The sequence below is a fragment of the Urocitellus parryii genome, chromosome 3 (genome assembly GCF_045843805.1).
Source record: "Urocitellus parryii isolate mUroPar1 chromosome 3, mUroPar1.hap1, whole genome shotgun sequence".
NCBI classification, from domain to species: Eukaryota; Metazoa; Chordata; class Mammalia; order Rodentia; family Sciuridae; genus Urocitellus; species Urocitellus parryii.
Genome location: NC_135533.1, coordinates 218720434 through 218741499, shown reverse-complemented (window position 1 = coordinate 218741499; position 21066 = coordinate 218720434). Strand labels below are relative to the sequence as shown.

General features: G+C 67.0%; 2 protein-coding genes across 6 annotated transcripts; one reads left to right on the top strand and one right to left on the bottom strand.

Moving 5' to 3' along the window:
* Positions 1-1355: 1355 nt before the first annotated feature.
* Lsm7 (LSM7 homolog, U6 small nuclear RNA and mRNA degradation associated) lies at positions 1356-6023 on the bottom strand. Its single transcript, XM_077796633.1, has 5 exons — positions 5948-6023; positions 4793-4876; positions 2930-2936; positions 2254-2325; positions 1356-1583 (listed from the first exon to the last, which is right to left on the bottom strand). Exons 1-5 carry the CDS (start codon positions 5951-5953, stop codon positions 1441-1443), a joined length of 312 nt encoding a protein of 103 aa, XP_077652759.1. The 5' UTR covers positions 5954-6023; the 3' UTR covers positions 1356-1440.
* Positions 5985-19770, top strand: Sppl2b (signal peptide peptidase like 2B). Of its 5 annotated transcripts, none has more exons than XM_026414742.2 (15): positions 5985-6138; positions 10572-10691; positions 11806-11988; positions 12468-12557; positions 12752-12891; positions 13361-13500; positions 13573-13669; positions 14399-14515; positions 15673-15754; positions 16042-16116; positions 16187-16249; positions 16352-16451; positions 16802-16879; positions 17359-17519; positions 18281-19770. In XM_026414742.2, the coding sequence occupies exons 1-15, from the start codon at positions 6082-6084 to the stop codon at positions 18548-18550; spliced, it is 1773 nt and encodes a 590-aa protein (XP_026270527.2). In that variant the 5' UTR covers positions 5985-6081; the 3' UTR covers positions 18551-19770. The 5 variants fall into 5 exon arrangements, with proteins under 5 accessions (XP_026270527.2, XP_026270532.2, XP_026270529.2 ...); XM_026414747.2 differs by having other exon boundaries at positions 13358-13500; XM_026414744.2 differs by having other exon boundaries at positions 13358-13500; positions 17359-17529; positions 18281-18493.
* Positions 19771-21066: the final 1296 nt, after the last annotated feature.

Sequence of the window (21066 nt, the reverse complement as noted above, 5' to 3'; positions counted from 1 at the left end):
TTAAGTATTGAATTCCTCCTTTTAAAATATTTAAGTGCTCAGAGCTGGGTGACACCCCTCGGCGGCTGTCCTTAGGACCAGGTGGGCACGTGCCCTTCAGGAGCTTCTTAGCCACTAACTGATTTCCGCACCCCAGCCCTTCTACTTTTTATTTAGAGACAGTGCTGGCTAAGGTGCTGAGGCTGGCCTTGAACTTGTGGTCCTCCTGCCTCAGCTTCCTGTGCTTCTAGGATCAGATGCGGGCGAGTGCCACCGCGCCCCTCTCTGACAAGCTTGAATGCGCAGAGCAGAAGGTCTCAACCACGGGTCCTGTGTGGTCTGCCACCGCGCGTGCGCGGACTCTGCATGTTGCCACAGGCTGCCGTCAGCAGGTCTCTATGAACTTTCGCTGTGACAAGCGCCTGTGAAGCCCGGTGGCACACAACAGCTTCTTCACCTCCTGGTTGGTTCCTTTTTGCAGGGCTGCGGGGGGGACCCCAGCCACTCTTCCACGGAGCTGCATCTGCAGCCCTTTTGAGACGGGCCTGGCCAAGTTGCCGAGGCCTGGAACTTGTGGTCCTCCTGCCTCGGCTTCCCGAGGAGCTGGGAGGGAGGTGTGGCCACCACGCCCAGCCACGCTGACCTCTAACAAGTCAGGAGGCCAGTGGGGATGCGGAGGCAGAACCCCGTCTTTCTGAGCACAGCAGATCTGTGCTGTACTTGACCCACTGCAGACCAGCTGCTGCCCACAGGGCTCCCAGAGGCCTGCCACTCAGTGAGGGCCCTGGCTCAGGGGCTGCAGTTCTCAGCTTGTCCTGGACCCACTGTCACCTGGTGGGGGCCTACCCCCTGGCAGGGGTGTGGCGCAGGACTTGGCCAGCAGGGCACACCCTCTTCCCTGGGGCGATGCCCCTGAGGCTGAGCCAGCAGAACCCCCCCTGGCCCAGGGAGGAGACCTCTGGTGGGGGGGGCGTGGCAGGCCCTCAGGGCCCAGACCCTGTGGTAGCCTGTGCCAGCTGGGTGGTCATCAGAGGCCAGCCCTGCAGCTTCCCCTCCCACCCAGGCTTCTCTTTCCAGCTGCGGGCCCAGGTGGTCACACTCAGTGGGGTCAGTGTCCAGGGCGGCCCACAGGCTGGGCTGCACCTGCTGAGCGGCTGGAGCGGCCCTGCCTGGCCTGCAGCCCCAGTTCTGAGTGGGGTGGTGAGCTGCAGGGAGCTGTCCAGGGTGCTGTCCACTGCGACTCTGGAGCAGGGCGGAGTGGGGGTGGGTGGCCGCAGGCAGCTCTGCAGCGTCCTCACAGAACCAGGCCCCCGGCTCGCTGGCCCGTGCCTGCCCAGTCGCACAGGGACCCCACCTGGCAGACCCGAGTGCCCGCGTCCTGAGCTTGACATTTTATTAAGAAAACGCACATCTGCCCCCGCTGGGGCGTCTGAGTCCACAGAGGCGGCCACGAGGCGGCCACTAGGCGTCCTGCTGCTGGATGAAGGGGTTGGGGATGGCCTCCATGCCGTCCTGCGGGCAGATGAGCACCACGGAGGTGCCGCGGCAGACCACCAGGCCCAGCTGCCGCGTGTCCTCCGTCAGCTTGTACTGGTCATCGGGATCTGCGGGGGGGACAGACAGCACCCCGTGGGTCAGCAAGACCCCGTCTAAGGGCCGGGCGGCGGCTCCACCCTCCCCCATGGGCAGACGCTGGGAGTGACCAGGACCTCACGGGCAGCCTCTCTTGGTGTGTGACCATGGGGCCAGAGCTGCAGGAAACCGTGTGCAGCTGCCGGGTCCAAGGCCCAGGGAACTCAGGTGCCCTGACCCTGGGGCTACGTGGGGGCCCCGTGCCCAAGGTGACATGCGGGTGGCTGGGAGCCCCTGACCCTCCTGCCTCTTCCTTCCACGACGTGGGATCACTACAGGGGACAAAAGCAGATCCTGTCTAACCTCGGAGACAGGCCCCAGGGCCAGATCTCCTCCTTCCGGAGGTCCTTGTGTCCCCTGGTGCCTTGCTGAGCTGGGGACCTGGGCTGATGGGCAGGGCAGGTGCTCCCCCAGGAGGCGGCACCGGGGGACGAGCGGTCCCTCTGGGTGGGGGACGGGCCCTGTGCTGACGGAGCCAGGAGGAGAGAACGGCTGGAGCGGCTCAGGCGGCGGCTCTCGGCAAGCTCCGCGCCCCATGGCCCTGCCCACTCCAGCACCACAGGCTGCTGGACCCCAGGGACCACCGGACCCCAGGGACCACCAGCAGGGCATGCATCTTCCGGCCCCTCCCGCTGGACTCACCCCGCATGTACTCGATGGTGCCGTCCAGCACGAGGTTGAGCAGCGGGTCGAAGCCTTTCAGGATTCCACTGGCTTATAGAGGTCGCGGGAGAAGGCAAAGCCAAGGTCAGCGGCACATGTCAGAAAGGGGCCCGGGGTGGCCAGCGGGTGTCCCCTCCTGCCAGGGGCTGTCCAGTGCAGGTATGGGGACCCAGGGGGCTCCAGGAGGACTAGGTGACGGCTACCACCACCTCTGGTCAGAACCCCTGGGCCAGCAGGCGGCAGTGCCTGGAGAGCGCCACCTGGTGTCCGTCACCACTGTGGGAAGGCTGGGCGCTGGGAGGGAGAGCACCCAGGAGGCTGTCCAGGGTGCTGAGGGGCCAATGCGTGTGGGTTTCCAACGCCACGAAGCCCCTTTCTCTTGGCCCGTCCTCCCAGAAGAGATGAAGAGGTGACTTGTCTCACCTTCTCACAGTCCTCAAGGGACAGGGCTCCTAGGGCGCATCCTGCCAGGTCACTCCTGAGGTCACTGCCTGGCTCTGCCCCCTGCCCCCAGCCTCTCTGGCCTCTTCCTCCAGGACCCACATGCACCTGGTGCCGCCGGTCCCGGCTCTCTCGCCCCGTGGCCCTGTACCCCTCCGCACCCCGTCCCCCTCTGCACCCCGTTTGGAGACGGTGCCAGCACACAGGGTGACACCAGATCTCTCAGCACCTCAGCAGCTGCAAAGGCGGAGCTGTCCGCACCCTGCTGGGCCTTCATGCCTGGCCCTGATGCCCCTGAGAGGCCCCTGGCTCTGGGGGGGCCGTCTCTGAGCAAGGGCGCCTGCCGGGTGGGCTGCAGGGAGGGGGTGCAGTTGCAGACCCAGGGGCACCTGTGATTCCGTCTTGATCACGGGCTGAGAGCTGCGGCTGGCAGGCAGGCCGACAGATGGACCCCCTGACCTGGGGGAATACTCGACTGCGGGTCTGGCCCTGGGCTCTCACAGGGTCTCTCTCTCAAGATTAGGTCATGTGACCATGAGGAAAGGCCTGCGAGTTCACCTAAGGAACATGACTGTGGTGGGCCTGTTCTAATCGGGAGGGACCTTCAAGACCCAGGCACTTTCCGGTGCTCAATGTGAACACGTCTGCCCAACCCACGCCACGGGAGCAAGCTGCCACGTGCAGAGAGGCCCAGGCAGGAATGGGGTCCACAGACACCAACATCACAAGCCCAGGGCCCAGCCCACAGCTACAAGGAACTGACTTCTGCCCACATCCAGCACGCTGGGAAGGGGGTGGGGTCTGTGTGGACAGGTCCAAAGAGACCCGTCTTGTGACGTCTGAGACCCTGTGCCCCAGGCGCTGGGCTCTCGGCCTGTCAACCTGGGAGGTACTGAACCTGCTGGCAATCTGCCACCCACATTAGGAAACAGAGGCAGCCCCTGGAAAGCCAGAGCCGCGTCCACTCCGACACCCTGCATGCCCGGGCACCAGCACGGGCCCAGCAGGCTCACGCGGCTCAGCTCGGAGCTGACCTGTGGGCTGCACCTGGACGTTCAGGTTTGGGCTCTGATACCAACTGTCCACCTCGTGGTGGCGCCTGAGTCCCCATCTGAGGAGGAAGGAGCCAAGCATCAGAGAGGCTGCCCCCAGTGAGTGAGAGGCCCACCAGTGCCCGCTGAGGGAGGAGCCGCCTCAGCCTCGGCCAAGAGCCTGGAATCACACAGCCACCCGGGGAGCAGGTGGAGGTAGCCCTGTATGCCACGAGGACACTAAGACTCAGAGGGCAGCTGCCTGGGACCAGAGCCAGGGCCCACTGCTGCTCTCTCCACTGGACCACAGGGCCACGGCACACGGCCTGGCTCCTGCCCTCTGAGCGCCTCGCTCTTGCTAGGTCCTGCCCAGGCCAGACGCAAGGCTCGGCCCCGAGATGGCGAGCCCAGAGTGGCAGAGTGCTGGGCCCTCACCTGCTGGAGGAGGGCAGGCTGGACCCGGAGTGGGGAGCCCTGCAGGGTCCAAGCAGGTGCGAGGGAGCCCACCCTAACAGGTTCCTTTGGCCACCACGTGCAGGCTGGTCACAGAGCTGTGGTTCCCCACCAGTGGAAACTGCTACAGGGGACACTGGCCCTGTCTGGGGCCACTCTGGTGGTCACCACCCGCAGTGCTCCTGGCCTGGAATGGGGGAGGCTGGGCATGCTGCTCCATCTGCTGCAGTGCTGGGGATGGCCACCAGAGACCCCCTGGTCCCACAGGTGCACAGGCAGAGGGAAGGCCCTGGTGTCTGGGGAGCAGGAACAGAAGCCAAGAGATCAGGAAGCCGGGCGCCTGGGGGGCTCAGAGACGGGACCATGTGGGAGGCCAGGTCCTGAGTCCCAGACCCAGGACCTGGTTGTGTTGTGCCACTGGTTGTATTGTTCCCCACTCCGAGCCTCAGCGTTCCCACTGCAAGGTGGGCACACCGGTCCCTCCCTTCCAGCTGGGTCAGTCTGACTGCGCAAAGTGGCCCGGTCAAGCGCGCAGTCCCCTCTTCACAGCCGTTTGCACCGCCAAGCCAGTGTGCCCTGGGCCTCACCTTCACGGCCCCCTGGAACTTCACCCGGATGGTCTTGTCGATGTACTTGGACAGGTCCAAGATGCTCTCCTTCTTCTTCTTCTCTTTGTCCTGAGGGGGGCACAGCACATGAGGCTGCTGTCCGCAGCCCTCAACCCCCACGGCCTCCCCACCCGCAGCTCCCGGACTAACCCAGGGTGAGCACCTGCTATAGGAGCGGACCTGGAGCCCCTCTCCCCCTCTGTACCCCATCCCATCCCCATCCCCCGCGGCCCGTCCCCCTCTGCACCCTGTCCCCATTCCTCGTGGCCCTGTCCCCCTCTGTACCCTGTCCAGCTCCCCGTGGCCCAGCCCCCCTATGCATGCCGTCCCTGACCCCCTCTGCACCCCTTCCCGTTCCCCGTGGCACTATCCCCTCTGCATCCTGTCCCCCTCTGCACCTGTCTCCCTCTGCACCCTGTCCTCCTGTGCACCTCGTCCCCGTCCCCCTCTGCGCTCTGTCCCCATTCCTTGTGGCTGTCCCCCTCTGCACACAGACCCCATTACTCGTGGACCCGTCCTGTCCCCCTCTGCACCCGTCTCCCTCTGCACCCTGTCCTCCTGTGCACCCCGTCCCCGTCCCCCTCTGCGCTCTGTCCCCATTCCTTGTGGCTGTCCCCCTCTGCACACAGACCCCATTACTCGTGGACCCGTCCTGTCCCCCTCTGCACCCGTCTCCCTCTGCACCCCGTCCCCATTCCTCGTGGCCCTGTCCCCCTCTGCACCCGTCTCCCTCTGCACCCCGTCCTCCTGTGCACCCCGTCCCCATTCCTCGTGGCCCTGTCCCCCTCTGCATCCCGTCCCCCTCTGCACCCCGTCCTCCTGTGCACTCTGTCCCCATTCCTCGTGGCCCTGTCCCCCTCTGCACCCCGTCCTCATTCCTCGTGGCCCTGTCCCCCTCTGCATCCCGTCCCCCTCTGCACCCGTCCCCCTCTGCACCCGTCCCCGTCTGCACTCCGTCCCCATTCCTCGTGGCCCCGTCCCCCTTTACACTCTGTCCCCGTGGCCCCGTCCCCTTCTCCACCCCGTACCCCTCTCCACCGCGTCCCCGTCCTCTTCTGCACCCCGACCCCCTCTGCACCCCGGCCCCGGCCCCCGCGGCCCCGCGCCCACGGCCTCCTCCCCCTCCGCCGGCCCGCGCACCGCCATCTTGCCTCCGGCCGAACTGCGCAGGTGCCGCGCCCTTTGACCCGGCGCGCAAAACAGCGCGTGCGCGGTGCGGAGCCCGGGGCGTCGCTGGGAAACTTGTGCCTTCAGCTGCGGCGGGACCCGCGGACATGGCGGCTGCGGCGCTGGCGCGGCTTGTCACCGCCTTTCTGTTCCTCGCGGCCGAGGTGAGGGCTGCGCGGCCCCGCGGCCCCGCGGCTGCCGCCCTCGGCCCGGCCCCCGCGAGGCCCGCCCGGCCCCGACCCCCGCGCGCCCCGAGCCGGCTGTGACCTTGCGGCCGCGGCCCCTCTCCCCCGGGCCGCGTCGCGGGGTCTCCGGCCGCTCCCGGGCCCTGGGGCCTCGGCGGTGCCCGCCGCCCTCCCAGCCGCGGCGTCCCGCCCGCGCGGTGGGCATGACGCTGCGCGCCCCGCCAGGTGCGGGGAGGCCCCGGCGTCCGGCGGCCAGCGCGGCCTCCCCAGCCCGGCAGCTCGGGGCCGAGTCGAGAGCCCGCCCTGGAGGGGGCGAACCCCTGCCCCGTCTTTTACCCTGGACCTTGGAGGAGATCCCCGCCTGGAGCCGGGGCTGCGGGTCCGCCAAGGGGCGTCAGCGTCTGGGGTGCGGGTCAGGAGCGGCCGCGCCGCTGACGGTCGGGTCCCAGCGGGGACAGTCCCCGAGCTAGCCGGCGCACGCCGTCAGAGTGATGTCCCGTCTCCGGGCCTGCCCCCCTCCTGGCTGCCGCTGGGACCTTCCGCCCGGGTTCTGGCCCTCGGCCTCCGCTGCCGCTCGCCGTGGCCCAGCACTGTCCCTGCAGGAGCCCCAGCAGCTGGCTCTTTCTCCGGTGGCTGCTTTTGCCCCCCCCCCCCACCTCCCGGGTGCTCTCTCCCAGGCAGGACTGCTGCTCACCCGTCAGGTCTGGTCGTGTCCAGATGCCAGCCGTCCAGCGGCCCCCATCCCTTACCACGCCCTGTGCCCCACGGCCCTTTGCTTCTATCTTTCCTGTCGCCTTGCAATGCCCCGCCATCCTTTCAGCCTTTGTCCCACGTCCCCGCTGCTACCCCAGCCCCTGGCTGTGCCCTGTGGCGTCCCATCTTAGGAAGGGGCTTTGCGCTCTCCAGCTGTTTTGAATGAGGAGAAGGCAAGAGAGGTGGCTGCAGGATTGTGGGGACACCACAGAAGGCACAGTGTTTGCTTGGAATTGTCCGGGTGTCGGGCACCAGAGCAGGAGTGTGAGCTGTGATCTGCATGGAGATGGGAGCTGCAGGCCCGGGATGTAGGCTGCTTCAGTGCTCCAGGGAGAAGTGTCCCCCCACACACCAGAAAGATCTCTACAAAGGAGGTGTTTCAGATGGACCTTGGAGGGAGGCCAGGGCATCTCCCTCAGAACTGGAGGAGGGGAGGCTGGGAGTGGCCCCAGGCAGAGGGTAAGGGCAGGACAGAGCCTGTGGCCCTCAGGCCAGGTGATGGGTGGCTTGGTGCTGGACTGAGGGCTGAGCACTTCATGCTGTGCATGGCTAAGGACAGCAGCTGCCACCCCTGGTGTGTCCAGGTCCTGCTCCCAGACAGGTCACTTCTAGGACATTGGAATCCAGGTGCACAAAAATGAGACCAGCTCTTCCCAGGTGGAGAAGCTGGGTGACAATCTGGAACTTGCTGGTGTTTTCTGACCCTGGGCAGGTGGAACATTCATAGTACAGCCCTCCTTCCTGTTAGGACAAGTGGGTGCAGGGTAAGGTCACAAGTGGGGTCTGCTGCTTAGTGGCCTGGGGCCCACCTTCCCTGCGGTGTCAGGTGCTTCTGGTGCCTCTGCAGCGGCTCCGCGGGATTTCCAGGTCTGACTGTGAGGCGTGCAGGTGGCTGTGACGTGGGGTCTGCCCTGGGAGGCCGTGCTCTGCTGATCGGCAGCTTACTTGGAACACAGGGTGCCTTTGCAGCTGGGTCCTCTGGGGGTCTCCTCCCAGGCCCTTTAATGCAGCAGGTGGGAAACTTCCCAGGGGGCCCCTGTTTCCTGGTGGCTGAGGGGAGCACAGGCTTTTCGACAGAAACTCAGTCTCACAGGCTGTGAGGAGGGAAACGCATGAATGCGTGTGTGTGTGTGTGTGTGTGTAAGTTGTTGGCAGAGGACCGTATTCTATTCATTTATTTATATGCACTGCTGAGAATCGAGCTCAGTGAGGCAAGAGCTTTACCACTGAGCCATGGCCCCAGCCCCATTTTTGTGTGTGTGTGTGTGTGTGTGTGTGTGTTTTTTAATGTTTATTTATTTTATTTTTAGTTTTCGGGGGACACACATCTTTGTATGTGGTGCTGAGGATCGAACCCGGGCCGCACACATTCCAGGCGCGCGCGCTACCGCTGAGCCACGTCCCCAGCCCCACTTTTATGTTCTTAACTGAACTTTTTGAAGAGAAGCAGTTTTAGTTGTCAATTCTGTTTTGCACAAAAGACACTTTTCACTAAAAGCCACGGTCCCCCAGAGTGGTATGGCGCTGTCTCCTGGGAAGGGCCCCTGGGTTTGGCTTTGTGGGGCACGTGGTCCCGTGGCAGCTGCTCGGCTTTGCGCGTGTGGTGGGGGAGCCTTGGACCTGTGCTCAGGGACCTGCTTGTTCCAGGCAGACTGGACAGAAGGCAGACTGGCTGGGCTGTACACTCTGGGCCCCTCCGGGGCCCACAGACCCTTCCTGGGACAGATGCCAGGGGCTGTGGGAGCTTGTTGGGAGGGCCCAGGGCTTCCAGGACACCAGGGGCCATGCTGACGGTGTCCTCAGAGGGAACCTTGGCGGGGGAACTGACCAGAGGTGGTGGTTGGGTGGGTGTGGGACCAGGCGCCGGGAATGAAACCGCTGTCCTCAGGCCACCCCTCCCCTTCCCCTGAGAGAGCTGGTGATCAGCCACACTGTCCAGCTTCAGCTCAGTGCCCCGGGACACACCCAGCAGCCTGTGCGGCAGACGGTCCTTATCTTACTGATGGTTGGCGCCAGGGACCCAGCACCCACCTGAGACAACAAAACCAGCAAAGCTCCAGAGCTGGCCTTGTGGCCCCGTGGCCAGCAGTTTGGGATGCGGGGCTTGGGGCCTCATGTTGGCCCAGGCCACAGGGTGGGCCCTGTGGGGGGGCCCAGGTCCTCACAAGAAGCCATCAGGGCCCTGGCCAGGCCAGAGCTTCCCTTCCCCCACCCTCGTCTCAGCAGAGCCCTGGGGGCCTGTGAGGCCTGTGGGGCCTGGTGATGTGGTGGACCTTGCCGTGCCAGTCTCCACGGCTGGGGCAGGTTGGCACCCGTCCATGCATCGCCAGTGCCTGCTGCCGGCTTGTTTCTGTGGCTCGTCCCCAGGAGACACTAAGTGGGTCTGCCGCGGCCGGAGGGAGCTGCAGGAGCGTGGCCCAGGAGCCCCAAGTGTGTGGGTGTCCAGCTCTGAGAAGGCCAGGGGCAGCCTGCGAGCTCCCCAGATCACCAGGGCCCTCTACCATGGGCCACACCCTACCCACACCCCGACTTTTCAGACCCAAGGTGACAGGTCACCATGAGAGGGAGTGTCCTTGTCAGATGCTGGCAGGGCTCCAGTGAGCCAGGAAGGAGCCTAGGCAACAGGAGGCCGGTAGCCACCTGGAGGACTGAGGCCCTAGGGAGGGGGCGAGGGCATGGCCGGGCTTTGTGTGCAAAGGCGTCTCCCCACAGCTGGACCCTCTTCTGTCCCAGGCCACTGGGCCACCCTCAGAGGTCTCTTCATGTCCTGCCCTCTGCCTGAGTTTGAGCACTCTTCACAGCTGCTGTCAGCAGGTGCCAGGCGGTCACCTGGGGCTTGGCAGAGGGCGGGGACAGGCGCCCTGGGTTATCCACTGTGGCAGGACTGCGGCCTGGAGCAGGGTGCAGCCCCCAGCCTGCCCACTGGGGGCCCTTGGTTGTGTCCGCTTCTTGCCTCATTTTCCCAGGGAGCTGAAGGGACCTTGAATAGGGGTCCTGACTGGTGCCCGCTTGTACTGGTCTTCTGACTAGCTGTAATGCAGACTGTGGGTGGGGGGCATCCCCCCGTTTCTTGGAGTGCCGGAAGCTCAGTCAGACATCCCGCCCTGCCCCACAGTCCTGGCCATTGCCCCCCGGCCACAAGTGACCGCCAGGGCCTGGGGACAGAACTGATGTGCTGCCCTCTCCCCCAAGACTTTGGCTCTCCTGCCGTCCCTGCTGGTCCTGGGAGGCCCCATGGGGTGCTCACACATGCCCTGAGCCCAGCCCAGCACCACTGTTGGTGCAGAGACCTGGGACCTACAGGTCTGACCCACAGACGGCTGTGGCCGCCTGGGTCTGCCTGGGGAGGCGACTCCTTCATGCCCTTGCTCTCCCCCAACCCCCACCTACAGTGTGACGTCAGGAGCAGGTGTCACTCAGTGGTCAGCGCTTGCCTGACATGCTCCTCGTCCTAACTCCTGCCCCAGCACCACAGGAAAAGTACGTGTGTGTATATGCACGTGCGTGTGTCTCCGTTGTGTTCTTCTCTGTCCTGCTGACAGGAGGATAGAAATGTCCCCAGCCACCTTGTGAACACAAGCACCGCATCCCCAGACGTCCTCAGGTCCTTGGGTGCTCTGCCTCGTGGGGTCTCTGACTGGCACCATGTCCCTCTGCAGGTGGCCTGTGAGTACGGCATGGTGCATGTGCTTCCGGAGAGTGGGACCCCCAAAGGCAAGGACTACTGCATCCTGTACAACCCCCAGTGGGCCCACCTGCCGCAGGACCTCAGCAAGGCGGTGAGTGCCGCTGCCCGAGGCCCTCCACCCCCAGCTGGGGTGTCGTCGGCCTCGCTCATGCCGTGGCCACTCTTCCTGCAGCAGTTTGTGGAAAAGCCAAGTCAGCAGAGGCAGGATGCAGACCCTGGGCACGGGTCACCTGCCGCTGGAGCCTCCGTGAGCCCCTCTGGGCCTTAGTCTCCCTGGTCGTAAATGAGAGCTGTCCAGAGGCCTGCTGGGAGATGGGCCTTTCTGCCGCTCTGGGCATGGCCAGGACAGGGTCAGGGTCCTAGGCCTGATGGGAGATGGGGGGACCCGGACACAGGCGTGCCTTTCTGCCTGCGTTTCCTCACGGCCTTGCTCCTGGCCACCACCTGCGTCGCGCGTGGATCTCACCTCAAGCATGCGTCTCCCTCTCAGCGGCCATCTCTCCCCTCGGAACAGATTTGTCCTCTAAGTGTGGCCACCTCTGTGTGTGTGTGAGCTGTGGGTGTGCGTATGCGTGTGCCACAAGCTTCGGGATGTGCCTGCAGGTGGGCGTGGGCGTGAACGGGTTGAGCGCCCAGCTGTGTGCATTGTGGGCTCAGGTTTGTGTGTACGCGGTGTGTACTGTGAGCGTCCTGTCCCTTCCACAACCAGCTGGTGTGGGCTGCCCAGGCTGGGCAGTCTCTGGGTGCCAGGCGCCGCCTGCACGTGGCAGGACCTGAAGGTCTGGCAGCCTGAATCGGGAGGGCAGCTGCTCTGCCAGGAATGCAGAGAAGGGGGCTGCGTGGGCCACCGGGGCACCCGTCCCCGGCCTGGGGTCCCCCAAGACCACCCGAGATGCAGGGAGATCCTCTGCCTGCAGTGCACAGTGGCAGCAGCTGGCTCTGGGCAGACTCGGGCGCAGCCTGGGCTTCAGGTGGCAGACCTAGGGCTTCAGCCTTCTGCTGGGCCCCTGGGAATCCCCGCCAGGCCCTGTTGTCCCCAGAAGAACTCTTGGAGAACCCAGTGTGTCCCTCCTGCAGCCCTCTGTCACAGCGCAGCTGGGCCCTGGGAAGCCTGGGTGGGGCAGGCGAAAGCTACCCTCCTGTTGGATGCGTGATGGGGTCTCGGGCCGCCCCCCCTGGCAACTCAGGGCCTCGTCCCCCCTCAGTCTCTCCTGCAGCTGCGCAACTGGACGGCCTCGCTGCTGTGCTCCCCGAGCGACCTCCCTGCCAGCGGCTTCAGCAGCCAGATCCCACTGGTGGCCCGCGGGAACTGCACCTTCTACGAGAAGGTGCGGCTGGCCCAGGGCAGCGGGGCGCGCGGGCTGCTCATCGTCAGCAAGGAGAAGCTGGTATGGCCTTCTGTGCGCCCTCGGGGACAGCGGTCACCTCCGGGGAGAGTGCCACAGCCCAGTCCTGCCCTGCCAGGCTCTGCGCCTCTCCAGGACAGCTGTGTGGCGGAGGCAGGGTGGTCTGCTGCTCAGTGAAGGCTGCTCCTTCGGCTGCAGCAGCCCTGGGCCCCGTGTGGTGGGGGGATCCCCCTGGGCAGTTGGGCAGCACCAGGTGGGCGGAGCCTGTGAGGGCAGCAGGGCTGTGGGCCTGGGCGGCCACAGGGAGGCAAAGGGGAGCAGCTTGAGTCCGCCTTCCTGAGGGGCCGCTGGGCCTTTGCCAGGGTCCTTGAGGGGAGCAGGGCTGGGGCCTTGCCAGGGGGCCTAGAGCCTGGCCTCCCTGTCCCTTCCACAAACCCGGGCTCTGGCTGAGGACCTGGGCCTGCAGGCAAGGTCTGGCCCTGAGGCGGGGGTGACCGCGTGCTCCCTCCTCTGGGCTCCAGGTTCCCCCGGGAGGCAACAAGACGCAGTACGAGGAGATTGGCATCCCCGTGGCCCTCCTCAGCCACAGGGACATGCTGGACATCTTCAGGGTAGGCCTGCACCTGCTGCTCTGTGCCCCGGGGTCGGAGAGGGCGCCGGGCAGGGGCCTGGGCCGCTGCTGCAGGTCAGCGCCTGGGAGGGAGATCCCGGGGCATGGTCCCCAAGCCCCACCCGCCCCAGGCTCTGCTGGTGGGCGGGGCAGGCGGCTGCCTCCGAGGTCAGCGAGGCCTGTTCCCTGAGGCAGAGCTTCGGCCAAGCAGTGCGGGTGGCGCTGTATGCACCCAGTGAGCCAGTGCTGGACTACAACATGGTCATCATCTTCATCATGGCCGTGGGCACCGTTGCCATCGGGGGCTACTGGGCCGGGAGCCGGGACGTGAGGAAGTGAGTGAGGAGTGTTGGGCGTGGGGAGGGCGGACAGGCCGGGCTGTGGCCATGGTGGTAGGTGCCAGGGGGTCTAGAGCTCCCGCCCGGGCAGTGCCCAGGGCCCCAGCACGTGATGGAGGTAGGGCAGCGGCAGGGCAGAGCGTGGCCCTGGGGGTGGTCCACCCCAGAGCCTCCTGAGTTGCGGCTCCTTGGAGCAGTTCTGTCCCCACCAGCTCCAGGAGGTCACCAGGGACTTGGGGGTGTGTGGGGAGCCCCGAGCTGCCCCCGTTCTGTGGCCCCTCACATTCAGGTGGCAGGTGGCCTCGGCTGGCCAGGGGGCCTACGCCGTCTCCACTGTCCAGCTCGAGGGCTGGTGGCTGGGAGGGCCCCTGGTCTGCCCCCGTGGTCAGAGCTGGTTCAGCCCGGCCTGCCCCCGCACCGGGCCTGACCCTGGTGACCTCGTGTCCTCGTGGGGTCTTCCAAGAAGGTACATGAAACACAAGCGGGATGACGGGCCCGAGAAGCAGGAGGAGGCGGCGGTGGACGTGACGCCCGTCATGATTGGCGTGTTCGTGGTCATGTGCTGCTCCATGCTGGTGCTGCTCTACCACTTCTACGACCACCTGGGTGCGCCGCCCGCCCCTGAGGGTGCCCGGGCAGGTGGGCGCGGGTACCAGCCTCACCGCCCTGCCCCCGCAGTCTATGCCATCATCGGGATCTTCTGCCTGGCCTCCTCCACCGGCCTCTACAGCTGCCTGGCCCCCTGCGTGCGCCGGCTGCCCTTCTGCGAGTGCAGGTGAGCCGCACGGAGGGGAGGCGGGCACCCCCAGGCATCGTGGTCCGCTTCCCGGCCCCTGAAGCGCCATGCTTGGCCTGCCCACGGCCAGGACCCCCTCCCGCCTGGGCCCACCTGTCTCTGCAATTCAGGGCGGGGCTGAGAGGTGGGTGCTGGTTCTCAGGTCCCCAGTACCCAGACAGCGTCCCTCGCACGCACACTTTCCAGCACCAGGCTGTCAGCAGGGCCCACCAGGACCAAGGCAGTAGGGGACACAGCAGGAACAGGGTTCCCTTGCCCTAGGTACACGGCCACAGGTGTCCAGGCTGCAGGGTCACTGTGAGGGGCAGGGAGGTACCAAGTTCAGCCGGCTGCCTGGGGCCTCGGCCTGTGGGGCTCCAGTGGGCAGCAGCCAGGACGATCAGGGCACCTGGCAGGCTGAGGGCCAGAGCCCAGGAGCTCCAGAGAGGGCCGCTGTAGCCCAGGTGGGATGCGTGTGTGGAGGGCCTGTACCCGGGGCACTGCCCGAGGAGAGGGGCTGGGTGGAGGGCTTCTGCCGCTCTTCCAGGCCCTGCACCACCCATGGGACTCCTGTGCTGTCACCCTGAGGGGGTGTCGAGCCTGTCGGGGCGGGAGGTGGGCAGGAGGACCCTGGGCGCCTCCACAGGGCCTGCAGCACAGTGGGTCTGGGTGGGGCAGCAGGGAGGGCTGAGGGGTGGGTTCCTGGTGCTGATGGGTGCTCTTCCCCAGGGTCCCTGACAACAGCCTGCCCTACTTCCACAAGCGCCCGCAGGCCCGCATGCTGCTCCTGGCTCTCCTCTGCATCGCCGTCAGCGTGGTGTGGGGCGTCTTCCGCAACGAGGACCAGTACGTCCTTCCTCCCTGCAGGCCCTGGGCGCAGGGCCCTGTCCTCAGGTGCTCCAGGCCGGGCTCCAGCAGCCACCCTGGCTGGAGCCGCTTCAGCCTCAGCCTGAGGGCACCGCTCTGCTCTCCTGGCCCAGCCGCGGCCCCCGTGGCGCCCCTGCCCCGCATCCAGTTTCACCTGGGTTTGGCTGGGTGCCACCGCCCTGATTGGAACCTGGATAGAGATGCCCCAGGCACCCTGTCCTCCTGCACAGCCAGGGGAAGGGGGGCGCTGGCCCTGAGCCGCCCTCGGTCCCCCGGGCCCCACCTGAGGGAGCCCTGCGCACACCCGCCCTCGGCCCCTCTCCCTCTCTTGCTTCCCAGCCACCAGCCCACCTCCCTGAGCAGGAACTGCCCATGCTATGGCCCAGGGACAGCTGGCCTGGCCCCACCGGCTCCCGCCGCTGTGCCTAAAACCACCTGGCAGGGCCCTGAGCTTTTCTTGAAGCATCCAGGCACCTCTGGCTTCAGTGCCACTCGGGGCCACAGCAGGTTGAGGTGCCAGAGGGGAGAGGTGGAGATACCGCGAGTCCTTTGTGACAAAGGGAACGGGAGCCACCCACTGCCAGGAGTGGGACCCTGCTGTCCCCGCACCTGGTGCAGTAGTGGCTGTCCCCAGCTGCCACGGAGGGGAGATGATCTCATTGTGTTCGTCTTGGGGGGATCAGTCCTGCAGGCAGCTGGCGAGCCTGCAGGTGGGGTGGGGGGTGTGAGGTTGGGATGGGAGGGGGTGGAGTGGGAGGCCACCTTGTTTTATCCTTGGCACCTGACTACATGCCTTGTCCCCAAGGTCTGTCCCCAGGGTCCATTGCCCTCCCAGGGACCAGGGGGTGATATCGAGCCTGGCTGGGCACAAGATTCTCTCTCATAAATAGCACCTAGTGTAGCAGCTGCAGGGTCCCCCCACGGCCCCCTACCCCATGGGGAGACTGTGACGTCACCCCGGCAAGCAGCCTCCCAGCGGAGCTGGGCAGCCCAGCCCTGGCCAGGCGAGGAGGGGGCTGCTCCTGGAGGTGTGCAGCCTGGCTGCCTGGTGGCTGAAGACCAGGTGCAGCCCTGTGGGCACTGGGGTGGGTGTGGGGGGTGGGGGCAGGTGTGTCAGCCAGGCACCTTCCTGACAGGTGGGCGTGGGTCCTGCAGGACACGCTGGGTGTGGCCTTCTGCCTCTACATGCTCAGGACTGTCCGCCTCCCCACGTTCAAGGTGAGGCGGGGCGGTCCTGGGCGTCGCAAGCCCTGGTGGTGCCAGATCCCCACTCCAGAGTGGCCCGTGGCCTTAGGGGCCCTGAGTGGGGACTCGAGAAGAGCTGTCGCTGCCAGGCCCCTGCAGCCTCGGGCTTGGCTCTGCCCCCTGCCCCTGTCCCTGCCCCTGCCCCTGCCCCTGCCCGCGGCCTGGCCACAGCCCCTTCCTTGCCTCCCTGCGAGGGCTGCGTCCCGGGTGTGCAGAGCCCGGGGCCCCGCAGCCATGCAGCGCAGGCGTCCCGCCCGCAGGCCTGCACGCTGCTGCTGCTGGTGCTCTTCGTCTACGACGTCTTCTTCGTCTTCGTCACGCCCTTCCTGACCAAGGTAGGCACCGCTGCCCACCCCCCACCCCAGCCCCGCTCCTCCCCACCCTGACGCGCCCCTTCCCCTGCAGAGCGGGAACAGCATCATGGTGGAGGTGGCCACCGGGCCCTCGGACTCGGCCACTCGTGAGAAGGTACAGTACCTGACTGTGGGCCTTGGGGCCGCAGGGGGTGGGCGTGGGCCAGGCCGGGCAGGGGGCCTGGCCTGAAAAGGCTTCCCTTCTCTTCCTGCGCAGCTGCCCATGGTCCTGAAGGTGCCCAGGCTGAATGCCTCGCCACTGGCCCTGTGTGACCGGCCCTTCTCCCTCCTGGGCTTTGGAGACATCCTGGTGCCAGGTACTGGGGCTGGCAGGTTCCCGGAGGGCGGTGCTGTGGGACGTCCCCAGAGCTGGGCCTGGTGCCTCCCGTGACAGGGAGCCTGAGCCCAGCCCCAACAGTCAGGGTGCTCTGAGAATAGTGGGGGGGGTCTGGCAGGGCAGGCATGCGGTGTGGGCGGCCTGGGGCTGCTGCCCAGGGACAGAGGCAGGTCCTTGTCCCTCCCGCTGCGCCCCTGCATCTGGGTGTGGCTCTCATGCTGGGCAGCTGCTGTGGCACACGGCAGGCCCAGGTCCTAGGGACACCTGACAGTCCCAGGCCGGCCACAGTGGGGCCCCGGGTGAGCCGCGTCCTCGCTGTCCTCTCTGCAGGGCTGCTGGTGGCCTACTGCCACAGGTTCGACATCCAGGCACAGTCCTCCCGGGTCTACTTTGTGGCCTGCACCGTGGGTAGGCACCGCACCGCACTGCGCTGGGCAGCCGCAGCCCCTGGGCCTGAGTCTGTCCTCTGTTCTGGGGGCCTCGAGCTGGGCAGCTGGGCTTGTGCCCGGGGCTCACTGTCCTCACTTCCCCAGACCCATGTGGCTCTCTTCCTGGGTCCCCTTTGCCTGCTGTGCCACAGAGCCCTCACACGAGGTGCCGTGTGCCGTGAGTGTGACTGTCCCCAGGCTGGGCCGCACCTGGCAGTGCTGTCCTGCCTCTGCTCACGTGTGGACTTCCGGGCGCTGACTGTGCCCTCCTGCTCCAGGGAGGCAGCCCCTCGCAGCCGCTCTTCACACCCACCCAGAGCAGCCAGACCCTGCTGCCCGCAGCGCCACCTCAGGGCCCTCGTGGCCTTGCTCTCTGGTTCTGCCCCTGCCCAGCGTGTTCCCGGGAGGGGCAGGAGGGACCCTGGCCAGGCCAAGGTGACACCCCGTCTGTCCCTGCAGCCTATGGCATTGGCCTCCTGGTGACGTTCGTGGCACTGGCACTCATGCAGCGTGGCCAGCCCGCCCTCCTCTACCTGGTGCCCTGCACTCTGGTGACGAGCTGCCTGGTGGCACTGTGGCGCCGGGAGCTGGGCGCCTTCTGGACGGGCAGCGGCTTTGCGGTGAATACGGGTTTGCTCTGACTCTGTGGAGTCCGCCCCAAGCCCTCACTGGGCCACAGTTGAGTGAGACCCCTGCTCCACCGGGCCCCTGGTGGGGTCCCGCTCCTGCAGGGGCACGCTCTGGGCGTGCCCGTGTGGCCTGGGCACAGCTGAGGCTGCGCTGCTGCCCGTGCTGACACTCCCTCTGCCGGGGCCGCCCTTCAAGCACAGCGCTGCCTGGCGGGGCGCTGGGCTCTGCTTCTGCCACCGAGGACGGGGGGCCAGGCGCTGGGTGTCCGTGGGCTGCTCACAGGGCGTGTGCCTTGTGTCGGGCTCCCCTGGGGCAAGAGCAGGCCAGTCCTGACACCCTCTGACCCTCGGCTGGCACCGGGGCTTGGCGCTGGGGCCCGCACCCTGCAGGGGCTGTCCCAGGGTCGGCCTTGCCCGCAGAGTGAGTGGGTGGGTCCCTGGAGGGTCGGGGGCAGGCCAGGCCTCCGGCTGAGGCTGGGCCGAGAGGTCCCCAAAGGCTCTGCAGCCATTTGCCCTGGACCCCAGGAGCTGTGGTGGCTGCTGCAGCCCCTGTGCTGGTGGGCAGGGCTGTCATGGTCCCAGCACCCTAGCCCTCCACTGAGGGCCTCCTGCGCAACTGTACCTGGACCTTTGGGGATGGCCACTCTGCTGACCCCCTGCACTACTCTCTGATCCGTGGGCCTCACGGGTTTACTGTCCCTGCCAAGGGACAGGGGTGCCTGTCCCTCTCATCAAACACCTCTCTTCCGCAGAAAGACCTACCTCAGACCCAGTGGGCACCGGCTCCTGCCGACAGTCCACAGCCTCCGAAGGACTCCGACGCCCCACTGTCCCCACAGTCTGCCAGCCAAGAACCAGTCAGGTCCCCTGTGCCCCCTGAGAAGCCCCAGGAACCGTCCACACCTGAGGAGACGGGGGCAGCAGCCCCTGCCCAGGAGCCCAAGACCCCGGACAGCAGCACCCCAGAATCCACGGGCCAGGCCCAGCCCAGCCCCACAGCCCAGCCGGGGACCTTGGCCTAGGGAGAAGGTGCGCGGCTCTGGACCCTCGTGGCCGCCACGTCACGTCGAGATGCTGGGGCTGCCTGTGTCTGCAGCAGACGTGGGTGCCACCGCCCCCTGGACAAGGCCTGCGCCGGGCCCCTCTCCTACATGGTGCTCAGTGCCCGGCGAGGTTCCCATGGCCCCCCCCCCGCCTGCCCCCGCTGCAGCCGCACCCCGGCCCTCTCCAGCGGCTCCGCCTGATTGGCTGCCCTGCCTGCCAGCCCTGCAGTCTTCCTTTGGGTCCTCCTCCTGGTTCCACGAGGGTTGCTTGTGCTCTCTGGAGCCCAGTGGGCGCTGCCCAGGTCCCTGCGTTTGGTGCTTCCCTCCTGCTGCCCGGGGCTCTCCCTGCAGGACTGCTCTGAGGGCTGACTCCTGAGACCCCTGGACCAGGTGCCAGGAGCCGTGGCCCCAGGGGCAGGAAGCAGCCGCATCCCGGGGCTCCAGCCGAGGCCCGAGGGACAGGGGCCTGAGGGACGGGGCCCGTGGGGCTGGGGGTGGCGAGCCAGGCTTGGGTGAAGGCAGAGGTCCCCAGCAGGGCCATCAGCCCGTGGCATGTGAGTCTGCCCCGTGGAGCAGGCTGGGCACCGGCGTCCTGGAGCTGGGGAGTAGGACTGGCCGAGAGCCCAGTCTTCACGGGTCACGTGTCAGCGTGGCACCTGGCGCCTCCTCTGTGGAGGGGCTTCTGGAAGGTGCGAGGATGACCCACAGCTGGCCTTCTGCCCTCTACCTCATCGACTGACGGGGCCTGAGCTGGAGCTGGCCCAGGTGTGGCCGCTGGGCCTGCATCTCGCTGCACGTCCCCACTGCAGGCCAGGAAGGCGACGGAACCTGGCGTCCTGCAGCCTGCGCGTGCCCACGTGGCCCCTGCCCAGGGCAGGTGTGCCAGCGCTGCAGACAGCGAGCGCGTCTGCCTCCAGGGAGAGGACGAGGATGGCCCTCCCTGAAAGCCCCGCCGCGCCTCTCGCCACGGCTGTCCTGGAGGGCGAGCTGGGCCAAGAGCAGCGGCTCCCCTGGACGCCGAGGTGCTGGGCGGGCCTCGGGCGCAGGCAGCTGCTTCTGCACTCACACTGCACCCTGAGCCGCCCGGGGCGGGTCAGGGCCACGTCCTCAGGCCGGGGTGGACCAGGGTGGACTTCCCAGGCAAGCGCCACTCAGGGTTGGCCTTGCTTCTGTTGACTGAGGATTAAACGTCGCTTTTGGTATCTGCCACTGGCCCTGCTGTGGGGTGGTGAGCTGTGGGTGGGAGGTGGCCCTGTCCACTGCTGTGTCCAGAGCACTGCGCAGGTGCAGGGGCCCTGGACTTCGTCAGCCATGACCACGCCCTGAGGGGAGTCGAGTCAGGGCCCCCCGCCGCGTGGCTGCGGCTGTCCCCACGTGGCCCACCCTGAGGGCCATGTGCTGCTGCTCTGCTCTGCTGCCACTTGGAGGGACACAGGACCTGGGATGTGTCCTGGGGCATCTTCACAGGTCACAAGTGTCTTCCAACCTTCAGACCAAGACCACGTTGTCCTGAAAACACGGAGACCTGGGCATGGGCAGCGAGAGCCCCGACCCTGGCCAGGCCACCTGCCTCCAGGCCCTCCTGCCCGTGGGAGGGGGGTGCCGCTGGGTGGGCGCCAGCTCTGCCAGCGTCGGCCCCCTGGGGCAGAGTGACACGACCATAGGGGTGCCAGGTGGGGCTCAGGCCCTGCCCTGCAGGAGGGTGGCCTCCTGGGGTCCCCAGGGCGGCGTGGCTGCCAGTGTGAGCCCGTGGCCGGTGACACCCCCACACTGCGGAGTCTGCTGAGGCATCCAGGCCGTGTGCAAGTCCTCCACAGTGGCTGTCCTGCCTGTGAGAAGGGCCACACGGGTGCCTGGTCCTGGGCGGGTTGCCCAGCCTGTCCCCTGCCCTCCGACAGGCACAGCCGCTGAGGGGCCTGGCCCCCACCCCGCTCAGGGATGCTGGTCACTGGTGCCTGGAGACCTGTGGGGCAGCAGCTTGGGGACCCCGGGAGCCACGGCACGGTGGGGGTGGCTGGCCAGCAGGGCCTGTGAGGGGAAAGCCCGCAGGAGGGACAGCTGCCTGTCCCCACTGCGCACCCAAGTCTCCATCCACACAGCCGCCTGTCCACCGTCCCCACCTGTTCCCCAACACCACCAGCCTTGGCCGAGCACCCGCGGTGTGCTGGGGACACCCCTGGGGACAGAAAACGCTGCACGTGCCCCCGAGGCCCAGAGCTGCCCCTGGTGGCGTCCTGCAGCCTCGTGACGGGGCAGGGCGTCAGTTGGCTCAGAGGACTTGGGGTCACCTGGGGGAGGGCCCTGCTGATCTTGAGGGCAGCGTTAGGAAAGGGGCCTGGAGACGGGGACCCAGGGAGCCTGGGGGACCCTGGAGGAGTCTTCCAGTCCCCGGGTGCCCAGCTGGAGCGGTGGCAGGTCCCCGGGGCACGGTGGGCAGGGGGACTATGAGATGTCATCAGGTGGCCAGGGCCTGCCTGGGTTCTGGGGAGAGGAAG